The 14,357-nt window shown below is 39.0% G+C and overlaps 1 protein-coding gene across 1 annotated transcript; it reads right to left on the bottom strand.

Annotated features, from left to right (window-relative positions):
* Window positions 1-356: 356 nt before the first annotated feature.
* cd5 (CD5 molecule) lies at window positions 357-14,042 on the bottom strand. Its single transcript, XM_010746839.3, has 6 exons — window positions 13,887-14,042; window positions 4,985-5,404; window positions 2,881-3,012; window positions 1,605-1,655; window positions 1,258-1,323; window positions 357-1,120 (listed from the first exon to the last, which is right to left on the bottom strand). Exons 1-6 carry the CDS (start codon window positions 13,939-13,941, stop codon window positions 1,050-1,052), a joined length of 795 nt encoding a protein of 264 aa, XP_010745141.3. The 5' UTR covers window positions 13,942-14,042; the 3' UTR covers window positions 357-1,049.
* Between the last annotated feature and the right edge of the window lie 315 nt (window positions 14,043-14,357).

Genomic DNA, 14,357 nt, shown 5'->3' with positions numbered 1-14,357 from the left:
AAAGAAAGTGGGAGGAAGAAAAGAACACATGCAGACAAAAGAAAAGACAGATGATAAGAATAAGGAGGGACTGAAAGAGACACAAGAAGACAACAAGGAAGACAGAGAGAGAAGGAGACTGGGGATAGGGGGGAAGATATAGAGGTTACGACAGAAATAACACAAACAGGAAATCGGTGTCAACGGCAGAGGAAACCACATCTCTGCTCTTCGAAAACCACCTTCGTCTCTCACTCTCTCCTCCTCCTTCTCCTCTCTGCCTTTGTCTTCTCCAAAATCTACAACATTTTCCATTCACCTACTTCAAAGACAACAAATCAGGTCAGACACGTCGTAGATCTTTTTTCATTTTTATTGAAAATATAATTAAAAAATCACAACAACAAAAGAAATACAGTTAATCACAGTGTCAATGAAGAAGATTTTATTAAATCGGTATTCTCAGATATTGTTGAAGAATGTTTTTATGATTTAAGGAACATTCCAACATTTTTGAAACTTTTGCTATTATTGAATCACTTTGTGAGTTTCTAGTTTCTTAGTTTTATCGCTGTTTGTCCAGAACAGAGATCCAGTACATCCTGGACGTATCTATCATGGCAGGGCTCAAAGACTGGAAGAATAAAACATGAAAGAGAGAAACAAACCTTCTAACAACCTCAGAGCTGTCTGATGTACATGTTGGAGCTTGTTAGCAAACAAGCTAGTCACCTACACATCCAAGAGTCACCTGGATGGAGCTCAAAACCACCACAACACCACCCAGGACTTCCTGTGTGCAGTCACTTTGCAGTTGTTATTTAAGAAGTAGCTCCAGTGCTAACTGCTAAAAGCACAATATACAATGATGAATATAAAGTGTTTCCAAAAATATTGTAACGTTCCATTCAAATATGACGTCCTAACACACCTTCAGTCACGTTGATAGGACTTGTTCTGGTTCGACATTTTCCAGTTTGATGTATAAAGAGGCTTGCTAAATTCACTTAAGATATGATGATGATGATGATGATGATGATGATGGTGATGATGATGATGATGATGATGTGTCAGTAGTTGCAGTCACTGTTCCTGTTCGATGAAGGTTCTCTGCTGTCTCTTACTGCAAGTCGTTCCAAAGCTGATGACACACAAGAAGAGCAGGAAGATTAAACCAATGTAAGGACTGCTGGAGGAGACATGAGCTAACTACTGTATATAATATGTGTGTGTGTGTGTGTGTGTGTGTGTGTGTGTGTGTGTGTGTGTGTGTGTTACCAGGGTAGGACCATCTCTTGTCTCCGTCGTTGTTTTTCACTGCACTTTTTCCTCGATGGTAAGACACTGAGACAGAGACATGAACAGATAAGAGACAAACACAAAGATCCATGTTTTTCATCAAACGTTACTCAAACGTTCACTTGTCAGGGACTATTTTCAGAGGTGGATGAATCCATCGTCAAATACATTTGTGTGTGTGTGTGTGTGTGTGTGTGTGTGTTTATAATGAAGGAATTCAGTGCAAAAGTGTCTCTTTTTTTATAGACGAATAGGATGTATGAGACTAAGAAAGAGTAAGAAAAGTTTAAATTACCAATGTGTGTGTGTGTGTGTGTGAGACTCACCACTGTGACTCTGTGTGGGTCCGATCCAGCGGCTCTGCCTCTTGTCTGATACTGAAAAACCAACAACAGATCAACCAAAGCACTGAGCATGCATGGAAGTACTGCAGGGCTCACTGACAGAACACTCTCAGCACTGACCTACAGGGGGCTCTGTTTTGGTCAACATGGTGAGAGAAGGGACAAAAAGCTTCCAAAGCTTCTATTTCACAGTTACAGTCTGATTAAGTCATTAGAGGGTCAGTTCACTCAAATCACAAGAAAATACATTTTCTTCCCTCTCGTTATCTATTTCCTGACTACCGATACCGGCAGGGAAAAAGCGAAAAATACTGACAACATTTCTGTCTGGAGATAGACAATATCACGTTCTTTAAAGGTGCAGTGTGTAAGATTTGGGGCCTTTATTTTCAGAATAAGGCAGACATGGAAAATAATATTCCTAACTATGTTTTCATGCGTGAAAATTATACCTGAAAATAAGAATCTTTTTAGTTTTGTCAGTTAAAAATTCTACTTTCATATCTACGGTGGGAGCTGGTCCTCTTTCATGGAGACCACCATGTTGAAGCACTGTGTTTCTACAGTAGCCTAAAACAGACAAACTTAATACTGACTCTTGACAGGGCCTTTCAAGGTTTCTTCTCCTTTACACGAGGGTGATGTAAGGAGGTTGTAATGCAGCGGACCACTAGATGCAACTAAATTCTACACACTGGACTTTAATGCAACTTAATCAAGGTTTAGCAACATTTGACCCTGAAGACAGTCGTTGAGCTGTTGGGTCACGTTCAGTCACTACAGAGCTGATGAGATTTTAAGAGTTGAAATCTTAAGAAAGGATACCTAAAGATTGTTTTTAGCTTTGATTTATGGTTATTTAAATATATTTGTATGTTATAGAGAAAAACTGAGACTCTCAGAGCAGGAAAAAAAAACATTACATGTACATTAATTGTAGTCGTCGTGCAGCAAAGAGCTGGTGTGACGTTCCACAGAGGTGACACCTTCTGTCCGTCATTCAGTCCTTTATATTTTGTTTGTCCGGACTCTATTTAATTATATATATACCAGTCTGTTCTATTGTGTCGTGTCAGTCTGACAGAATTATTTGGATCTAACGCATCTTTCTTAGACATAATCTTTAATCTGATGAGTCTTAATCTGAAAACGTCTGGTTTCAGGTCAGAACTGGCTGCACTGAAAAAAAAAACGTGTACACATGCACATGTGTGCATGTCTTTGTGTTATGTGTGTGTGTCTGTTGGTGTGTACTCACGTCTCTTCTGCAGGGCTTTGACAGTGGGTTTGGTGAAGCGGACCAGAATCAAGACCACCAGCACACAGCAGAGCAAAGCTACCACCACTTTGTGGGCCTGCAGCTTCCCGGCTAGATCTTCAATGACCTCAACTGGACAGACACACACACACACACACACACACACACACACACACACACAGCACTAAGTCACACACCACTAACTGTTTGGCTGATTTTGGTGAAACTGGATCATATTTTATGGAGAACATGTTTTCTGGTTTTTGAAAAAAAAAAGTTTCCTGATGGACAATAAATGAAACTGCTGCCTGCTGTAGCTGCTGTACTGGAGGGATGTTAGTGTTTTTGGACCACTGGAAAAAGGAAGTCTTGAGGCCTGTGGTGGAGGGAAATGCTGCAAGGTGTGAGGCTGGTGTGGTGGCAGAAGTGGGCTATGTAACTGTGCTCAGCAGCCTTTATGGACATAATGACAGAGAAGAAGAGACTGAAGGCTGCTGTCAGACTGCCTCCATGACAAGAACCCTGAAAACTGTCTACCTTCACAAGTGTTCCCTCAAAAAGCCTGAAAAGTGTCTTCTGTGGCCAGGTACACTGTCTGATCCAAGTTTCCTCTGCCACCATTTTGTCATTGAAATTTAGATCCAACTACATCATTTGAGTTACGCTACTTGATATCTGCTAAAGAAATGACACAATGCGTAAGAGTTCAGCACCACTCCACACATAACCATGTTCTCTAATGAAGACATCAAGTATACTTGACCAACAGTGTTTTACAGGAGGATGCTTGTGAACAGCTGTTATTAAGTCATTTTCAAAATCAAACTTTTTTGTGCAAAGCTTGTTTCAAGTTTTACTCCAGCAATCAACCATGTGCATAACTTTTCAGTATTCAGTGATTTTGTACCGTCATGGTAACCACAAACATCTTATTGAGAATCATCACAAAGTTCCAGGGCGTTCCCCTAACCATGATGCCATTTTTACACACGATAATGTCTGGACAGTCCAGAGTAGAGTCAATGTTTCACACATGAAGCAACAACAGGAGACTCTCTGTGTCAGACGAGTTCTCACATGTTGACTGAACTTTACAAACCGAGTCTCAGAATGATGTCACAGAACAAGAGTCCATGCTAGCTAAGCAGCTAAACTCTAGCACCGATGCTCTGTGTTTGGACCCGGCCTGCTGTGGGTCACACGCACGCTTACAACAACCTGCCAATAAAAACATCACCCCTGCTCGGATATACATTGATCTCTTAAATGGCCTCTGTGAACTCTAATTGACGGAAATAGCGACAGAGAAGTCGCTGCGACAGTCTGTAATAAATTCTGTCGAACTTTTAACAAACAAACTTACAACAAATCCTGTGCTATTCTAAAAAATAAATAATACTTTGCAATCAGTCATTTAATGGCCTTCATTTTCACCAAGTTCATTTACTACCTTTTAATACTTTTTAATACCCTGCGGACACCCAGTTTTATTGTCAGCGTCTACCTTCCAGTGAACATGGATGGACCCTGGAATGACACAACCTCTGAAACCAGCAGATAGTCTGACAGGGAATACAGGAGCATACGAGGTGGTTTTCTTGCCGGGTTTGGCTCCTGGCATCCCGGGGCTGAGTCAATTCAGTTAGTTACATGACAGACGAGGCTACCCAGCAATTCTTTCCATCAAGAAAGCCTTGGTAGAGTAATGTATTTCCTTGTTGGTTTTGGAGGCCTTGCAGTTCTGCTGCTTGATAATGGCAGATTCAGTTCTAAAGTTCTAAAGTTGTACTTTTGTACAGTAATCAGTGACTACTAGCAGCCCTCACAGTCACACATAGACTGGATCAAACAGGAACCAGCAGCGTCACAAGAGAGATTGAATGTAAAATGAATACACGTCCCTAAGTGCAGGATGACGTCATCAACAACTTTTTACTGTTCATCAGGAAATGACAAACTGTAAAGGTTTGACTTCATGAGGACTTTAAAGCATTATAGTTTGCAGTTGGGTTAACAGTGATGGTGATGCCTTTAGATAACATATGTTTAAACAGGACAGAAAGAGAGCATGAAATGATCTCAGAGTTACAGACAGTAGACTCACCGTCGCACTTGACCATCAGTGCCTTACAGTTGATCTTCTTCCCTGATTCTCTCTCCTTGAGGGAATAACACTCTGTCTCACTGTTTTTACTTGGAACCCATTGCGCTTCGCCTTTACAACCTTTCTTGTTTGCACACACATTTCCAAAAAGACTCGAGAAATTTGTCTCACTGTGGTGACAAACAGGAAATGCGAAGACTTTGGAGTGGTGGTAGAGCATCATTTTAACATCTCCTTCACAGTTCTTCCTCCATGTGATATTGAGGAAGCCCGGGACAGGTGCAGAGGTGGTGGGGATGGTGGTGGGGATGGTGGTAGCAATAGTCGTTTTAGTATCACTGGGTATGGGAGAGGCACTGGTGTTGGTGTTGTCCTGAGGGGTGGTGGCAGTCTTGTTGAGTGGATTAGGTGTTGTCTTATCTGATTAAGGGAGACAGACATTAGTTAGAGAAGAACTTCAGCTTTACAGTCAACAGTGAGTCATTTTGGACTTTTTGACCTGAGTTTTGCCTTTCAGGCAACATACATTCCCACTAGCGAATGACGAAATGTGTTGGGGGTGTATGCATCCTGAAAAGAAGACCTGCAGACACTAATCAGGGCTGAAAAAATCCCCCCACCTCCTCGAAGCTGTTTTATTTTTAGATATATAATATTTTATAGTTTATAGTTCAACTTTTGATGCTGGAGATAATAGTTAATAGTAACTCGGGCACAAAGGCATGTCTAAAAGTGACATAAAATGTTCCAATGATCATACGAAGTAATCAAATAAAGAACAAAGACAGAGAGAAGACAAACATGGTGGCATAAAGTCTGGTGATATCATGACAGAGCTGTCAGCAGTGCAGCCACACTCAGGCCTGTAGAGCTGCTGACCTGCAACGTATTGTTTGACTCAAGTCATTTTTTATTTTCATAGTCAGTTTATTCTGACTCACACCGTCCTGCTGCCGCAAGCACTCTGTGTGGATACATTTCTTTTCTATCTGAAATATGAAATCGTGTAGATGAGGTGTCAAACGACTCAGCCAGCTAACATCGTACATCTCGCTGCAACATCAGCACACACAGCTTACAGTTTGATCAATGACTGCATGCATACACAGTATGTGCACGTCGCACGTGAACATGGAGTTGTTTGCTGCTGGTGCACTACAGCAGACGCCTACACATCTACACACCAAACACGCCTAACCTCGAAGCTCACTGTGTTTTATATCACACACTCATCCTCTGTTTGGTTCTTCCAGCTTCAGAAAATCATCAAACTATTAAAAAATGGTTAATTAAAAAACTATCCTTAGACTGCGCAGTTTATGAGATCGCCTATGTAACTTTTAGTGGTAACCAACACCAAACCCTGCACTGTGACGTTACAGTAGAGGGACCAACAATATCTATAAACAGCTTATTTTAATTTTGCTGACCGTCTCAAGCAAAGGACAAGAGTGAACCAAACTATATAACAATGGAACTCATTATTATCCACCTTTATCTCCAAAGCAGTGAATGGAGCGAGTTTTGTTGATATAAGTTCTAGGTTAGGCGTGTTGGTGTGCAGGCATGTATGCGTGTTGGTGTGTAGGTGTTTGCTGCATCGCACAAAAACATAGTCAGAGCAGTAACATTTGTAGATAATAGTAGCAGAGGATACATATGATTCACGCAGCAGGCTGCTTTATGTATATGAGGTAAGTGGAGGCATGAACAGCATATGAATGTAACATGTAACAGATATCATTATCAGCCGAGGTGCAGTGTGTGGTGATAGAAAGTACACTAAACTCTTACATATGTGCACTTAGCAGGTACGTGGTGAAGTTACCAGTGCTGTAGTCAAGACGACCAAGACAAGACCAAGACTTTGAGGTGTGGAGACCGTATCTAGCCTACTAAGAAAGCTAACCTAACTACACCTCTTTGGGTAAACTGCTGTGTGTTTTATTTTGGATGCTGTTTTACAGACGAGCTCTTTGTGCTCCAGGAATTTAAGTTTTATTCAGTTTTATCTGACGTCTCCTCACGGACAGACACAATCACTTTTGAGGAGTGTGTGTGAAGGAGGGCAGTGACGGCTGACAGCAGTTAACAGTCACAAAAATTTAAACTTAGAAATGATCCAAGTTTCATTTGAAGCAGGAAGTTTGACCTGTAATAAATCAGACAATACACAGACACATTAAGTGATTCCATTTTGATTCCACTTAATTCTCCACATTGTTTTAGTATTTACTGTTTAGTCATCACTTTCTCTGTTTATTATGAAGCTGCGGTATGACAAACTAGACGTTATTTAGTGAATAATATGGAAACAGTAGTGATATTCCCGCAGTTGTGGTCTTGACCAGTCTTGAAATAAAATTCAGAGTCCTCCTCGTCTGAGACAGAGACAAGACTGAGTAAAACTGCAGTCGATTGCAAGAAGAGACTTTCAAAAAGTGGTCTTGAGACCGGGCTCCAGACCAAGACCAATCTTGAGCACTACGACGCCTCATATGTGTGTGTGTGCATTCTCTGAGCTGAGCTGTATTACACAAGCAACAAAAAAATTATTGGTTAAATAAGATGTCAGTTCTCAAAATGAATAAAAGCAGAGCTCTAAAGCTGAATATACTAACATCTTGATTACCACTTGATTTGAACGTGCAATTCGGAACAGCAAAAAGATTTAAACTAGAAGATCTAAGAGGCCCCTACAGAAAACGAGGAATTAAAAGCAATGTAAATAAGTTGATAGGACCCCACAGGGTTAATGGGTAAGCTTTAACACAAAGTGGCAGTCAAGAAGTAGCATACAATTAGAACGGGTCCAAGAATTGACCCTTGGGGTACATCTTACCGTGTCTTATCTCTTAAACAAAAAAATTATATATTTAACAAAGAGGATGACCCAGCGACTGTTCTCATTAACTTAATAATATGAACAATACTTTGGACACAATCACGATAGTATAGTTCCATGTGGATCCATTTTCATTTTGTAATCGTGGTTCAACTGTGATCTGTTATTTTTTTTATTTCACCTGCAGCGTTTTCATGATCATGTTTCACTTTTAGAATTGAAGCAAAAAGAAAACAAGCAAAGATTTAACATTGCAAAGACACAGACATTTCCCCCGGGAACTATTTTCTATGAAAACTGGTCTCGGCTCTGTCAGTTTGTCAAATGTCACTTTTTGACGCTCTGAACACCACAAAAGTGTTTCAATTCAGCTCCGCTGTGTTGGGTTGGCGGCACAAGTTTCAGCGGCATGGATTTCAAAGCCTCTGCGAGCAGAACTGAAACCGTCTGCATGGTGAGATAGTACTGGTAAATGTCAAAATCTGTTTTTTTGTTTTTTGTTTGTTTTTATTTGGCATGACCAAATATTCTATTCAACAAAAAAAGATTTTGTGTGTGTGTGTGTGTGTGTGTGTGTTTATGTTCTGAGAGTGACTTCAATTAAGTCATCGAGCTGGTTCTGTGTCTTCTTATTATATACAGTACTTTATATTCTGAGTGTGGTCATTAATCAGACATAAACATGAAAACATGAACCTTTCAGCAGCAGCTGAGGCCTCACACAATTCTAATTTATCATGTTTATAAATGGCATTACAGAGCTTACTCATTCACTGTACTCAACAGTGTCAAATCCTGTTGTGGTAAACAAAATGACCTTTGAAGAACTTTTACAATTAACGCAAAAAAAAACTTAGTTTGAAACCAATTAGTATGATCTGGGCTGAGATGCTTAAATTGTTTAAAAATAATAGATCTTTATTAATAATAATATTTAGATTTTAGTATAGTGTATATTCAATGTAGAACTTATTAAGATTTTATAAGCAGTGGTGGCAGAAGTACTGCGAAACTTAAGAAAAAGTATCAATTCCATTCTAAGAGTAAAAATTTCAAAGTACAAGAAAATGTATTTGAAGTATTCAAAATAAAAGTACTCATGATGCAGCAAAATTCTGTGAAACAACAAAAACATGTCAGCTGTCAGAAATGTTTACACTGACCTATGCACATTCATGCATACAATCATATTATAATTATAAAATTATATAACATAAAGGCATATTATGTATCATATTTACAAAGTTATATATCACATATTTTATAAACTCATCACGTTTTTTATGTCAAATATGAATCTACAAAGAAACTTTAACTGTCAAATAAAAGTAGTGCAGTGAAATCAAGGTATAAAGTACGTACAGTATATAAAGAAAATACTACAGTAATGTACAGTTACAGTTACAGTTAAACTGTACTGAAGTACTCCTGCCTGCAAAACCCGCCACGTCTGCACAGAAGGAGGCTGACGCTCACAGTGTGATTTATTGTTTGTCTTTCCTCACATATTTGCTGAGTCAGGCTGAATGTTGAAAGCTTAATAAATGTGTACTTTACAGACATATACTGATGTGTGTGTGTGGTTATCAAGTAAAAATGATAATTTTGCAGTTTTTCCATATATCAGCAGTATTCATTTATCATTATCATTGTCATTTCACTTATGTACGTGTCATTTCATATATTATATATGATATATATATATATAATATATATATAATTATTCTATTATTATATTCACTTTTTTAAACTTGTTTTACTTAGAAAAGGTGAAGTAAATTTTTAAATGACAAACAGAAACAAAAGGAGTTTTTGTGAAGTGACAAAGACTTGACCCTCACTAGCCGTGAACACGGCCGGTCGCTTTTGGAGTGCGTGCCTGAGCCGGAGGCTGGGGACCTATCGGCCATCTCTGCCCAAACCCAAAAAAAAATCTTTAAAAAAAGACTTCCAAGACTTTTAATATTCTTTTAATTTACCTAATCCTCTTAAACAAGTTGGTTTATACTTAAAAAAGAGAATGCACAAACCCAGAGAAACTCAATAATACACAAAATGTATGATATTGTTTTTTTTTGTTTTTTTTTACAGCCTTGTATTTCATTAAAAATGACACAAAGATCAAATTTGCATAGCTCTGTTCATCATGAACAATACCAGGACCCTGACCTTGAAGCGGCTAAATGGCCATCAAAGCCAGCATTCATTTCATATATAGTTATTATTTATCATAAATAAGAATTGATTTAAATAATAAAATGAGTATTTGTGCAGTGTGTTAAAAAAAAAAAAAAAAAAAAAAAAAAAAACTCCACCTGCTGAACAAGACAGAAAAGGAGAATGCCGCCTGCAGGTGCAGAAAGCCTCCACCTGTGCAGGTGGTGGATTGTGTTTGTCTCGTGTCAGTCGTGCATTCCAACAAACACAGCAACACAGAGTTACTAACCGTTGTGGCCCACAGTAATCAGTCATAAGTCAGTGTTTGTTTTCAGTTTATGGTGAAAGTCAAGACTCAGTGAAATTAATTCTGATTTGTAGGCTATGGAAACATATTGCTGCCACCCCAGACAGCTAGGAATGTATAGGTATAACATTAGAATATTAAATCTATCATGTTATAACGTGATAATTTATTATTATAACCAGAATTTATTGTTATACCGTTTCATGTTATCTTGGGTGGAGGTGGAGGAAGTCAACCTGTGGAGCCTTCCGTGTCCCTCCTGCTGATCAGTAAGAAACAATGGGGTCAGACTTACTTTTCCTATTTTTGCCCCATGCATTTTAAAATCATTTTTAAAGTATGTGCCTTTACATATTCAAACAAGAGTTTAATGTTATTACAACACACAAACCTATCATATCTATAACGTAAAGCCTTTCAGGTAATAACAATACAAATGTTCACGTTATAATGTAATAGCTTTCATGTTATAACAATATATATTACCACGTTATAACAATATATATTATCACGTTATAACGTGAAACGTTGCGACAATAAATTATCATGTTATAACGTGAAACGCTTCACGTTTTAACAATATAAACGGTCACGTTATAATGTGATACCTTTCATGGTATAAGAATGTATATTATCACGTTATAATGTGAAACCTTTCATGTTTTAACAATAGAAATGATCACATAACGTGAACATTACATGTTGTACCGAGAATCACTTAAGTGTGATACTGATTTTAAAAAATATTAATTCTGTTGTGGCAGCAATACACTTCCATAGTAGACAGATAGTAATAGTCATCATCAAAAAAAAACAAAAAAACATTTAAAGCAATATTGTGTAAGTTTCCTACATTAAAATATACAGTTGTCTCTCGCTATAACGCGGTTCACTTTTCGCGGACTCGCTGTTTCGCAGATTTTTTTGTGTAATTTTGCATGTTTTTTTTTTTACAGCGTACTGTACAGTATGAACGCGCATTGTGTTCTGCGTCCTGATTAACTAAGGGAGTACTGTACAAAATGCGTGTAAAAAGGTGTATAAAAGTGTGTGGTTAGGGGTTTTACGGCCTTAAAACATGTATAATAATTGTAAAACTTACTTCGCGGATTTCGTTTATTGCGGGTTATTTTTAGAACGTATCCCCCGCGATAAACGAGGGACCACTGTATATTTATTTAAATGAATAAATAAAGTTTATTCATTAAAGTCATACGTTTAGTTAAATAAAAACTAAATAATAACTAATTAAAGCTAATTTTGGTGAAACAGGCTCATAGTTTCCTGGTGGACAGCAAAGCTAATAGCTAATGTTAGCTAATGTTTGTAGCACTGGTATTTTTGACCACCGGAGGAGGTTTTCAGGCCTGGGACATGGGGGAATGCTGACAGTGTCATGCCAGAACCTGAGCTGGATGAGCAATAGGTTAGCAGCTTCTATGGACATAATGACAGAGCTGAAAAGACAGAAAGAACACGTTGACGGAGGAAGCTAAGAACAGAAAAAGAGAGAGTCAATCTGGGACTGTTTGGTGCTTAAAGTTGTTGACCGCTAGTTTTTTGAAAATCAGTAATGTAATCATAATTTACAGGTATACAAATCAAATTAGTTTTATTTGTATAGCCCAAAGTCACAAAGTACATTTGCCTCTGAGGGCTTTACAATCTGTACAGGGAGTGACACCCTCTGTCCTTAGACCCTCGGTTCGAGTGAGGAAAAACTTGCCCACAAAAAACCTTTAACAGGGAAAAAAGGTGGAAGAAACCTCAGGAAGAGCCACAGAGGAGGGATCCCTCTCCTAGGACGGACAGACGTGTAATAGATGTCACATGTACAGAACAAATCAACACAAACATATTGTACAATTACAATGACTGACAACTGTCTATTTTTACCACAGTGCGATTACACTCTGAAACCGGGGACGCTAAATAAAAAAATATACTTATTTCTACAAAATGTTGCTCTAATATTTACCTTGCAAATAATTATCACTTACTTTATCTAAATATAGTATCATTAAAGATCAAGTGTCACGTGGAAGTCTTCATTTCAACACTCGGTGCAGCTGTTAAGGGATCCACAACTATCAAGGCCTTCACCGGACGTTCACACAGAACAGACTTCTGTTTTATGAAAACACATTGATGGAAACATGTTGTTTGATGCTTGGTGATGGTGATGATGAAGTACGATCAAGGATCAACGAGTGAGTCTGAGTGTGGCACCAGAAGTAACAAAACACCCAAACACTCCACACAGGTTTATAACACTGCCAGCATGATTTTACATCCTGTGTCTCCATCACACTAATGCATGATCACTACCTGTGTTTGTTACAGAGTAAGATAGCTGAAAGTCACTTGTTGAATGCATCAACACCACGCCTCGTAGGCATAGTACTGAGCCAGATGCAACTTTTTTGACTTTCGCTAACTTCAATAACTTTTTCCTCGAGTCCTCGAGCAAAAAAGAAAAGTGCCAACACATTGGCCTCATTGAAATGAATGCTTGATCTCTAGACTGAACATGGCTTCATGACCGGGCAGGCAGATTACAAATGTGTACGTCACCATTCTTCTGTTGTATTCAAAAGCATGAAAATATATGTATGTTAGATTGAGGGAACTGGGTCTCACAGCAGACATTTTGACTCATCCTAGCTGGCAAAGCAGCGGTCTGATCAGTGAAGCCACCTAACACAACACAACTGGAAAGCAGTCATGATTAACATTATCAGTCCCACCTGGTCACAAATGGCCGCTGTGAGAAAGGCCTCCTCACTTTTGTCGACACGCTGCGAGAGCAGGTGTCGAATGGAAACCATTGAGCAGCAAAGAGAGAGGGAGGAATCTCATCAAGTGTGTATGATTGGCAGTGTTTTCACATTGTACTGTGGTGCTAATGTTAGCATGTACAGTAGCAGTGTGCATGTAAAGTAAAAAGCGCAGTAGATTTTTAATCTGGCAATTAAATATGGTTCGGTTAATTCATGAAACAACATCATGTTTGTGTGTTAATACAGTGAACGACAGTCGTAATATTTCCAGGACTGAGCATTACTTGAATCAAAGCCACTTTATATTCATGTGACTCTTCAGGTGGTTCTACAACCAAACAAGCATGCTGCATTCAAACTGACCACACATGAGCAAACATTCTACTACAGGATCAACATGAAGGCCAGCTGTAGCTCAACTGGCCAGCTTCAGTCTAGTGTCAGCACCCAGGACCGGCCCATCAGTGATCTTCTACAGACTGACAACCAGGTGACAAGCATTAAAACTGCTGTTGGTCCAAAGTCAAGATTTCATGTCACTCTTTAAAATGTTTTTTTATCTCATAATTTTATATTTGTTTGATGTATTTTTGTATATTTTTGGTGTTTTCTTTCATACTGTGCTTCACTGTTTGTCTACTGCTGCTAGTTTTCACACTTTAACATTGCATGACTTTTCTGTTCAGTAGAGGTCAGGTCAGGTCTGGGAATGTCCCAGTATGTCAAGCTAGAATCATACCCAACCAGTTTATTTGCCTGGTTCTTTTATTTTTCAATAATCTCCATGTCCCAAAAAAATAATTGTGCACTTACCAGCCACCATGAGTAAAAGAGCTGAGATCATGACAGTCCTGAGATCCAGATCCATCACAGTAACAGTGAGCAACAAGTGGAGGAAGACGACACAGACAGAGACAGACAGACGACACAAATCAGATCAAGACGCCAACAACAGAAAAACTGATGAGAGAGGAAACAGTGCAGAGGTGTAACACTCCCCTCTCTCTCTCTCTCTCTCTCTCTCTCTCTCGCTCTCTCTTCATACAGTGAATCACTTCATCCCCGGCCTGCTGCTACTGCTGCTGCTGCTGCTGCTTGTGCAAAAGTGCAGATTTCCTCCCTTCAAAGTGAGCTGGGTGAAGAGAGGTGGGGAAAATGAGAAATGATGATAAGAGGGGAGGAAGGAGGAAGAGGTAGGAGGAAGAGGTGAAGGGAAGAATTATGTGACTCTTGACTGAATTCACTTTTTTTCAGCTCGTTGGTGAGTCACGAGTCTGTGCTGAG

This window comes from Larimichthys crocea, chromosome X (assembly GCF_000972845.2).
Source record: "Larimichthys crocea isolate SSNF chromosome X, L_crocea_2.0, whole genome shotgun sequence".
Classification (NCBI taxonomy): Eukaryota; Metazoa; Chordata; class Actinopteri; family Sciaenidae; genus Larimichthys; species Larimichthys crocea.
Note: the sequence above shows the minus strand (reverse complement) of the source record. Positions and strands in the feature narration are given on the sequence as shown.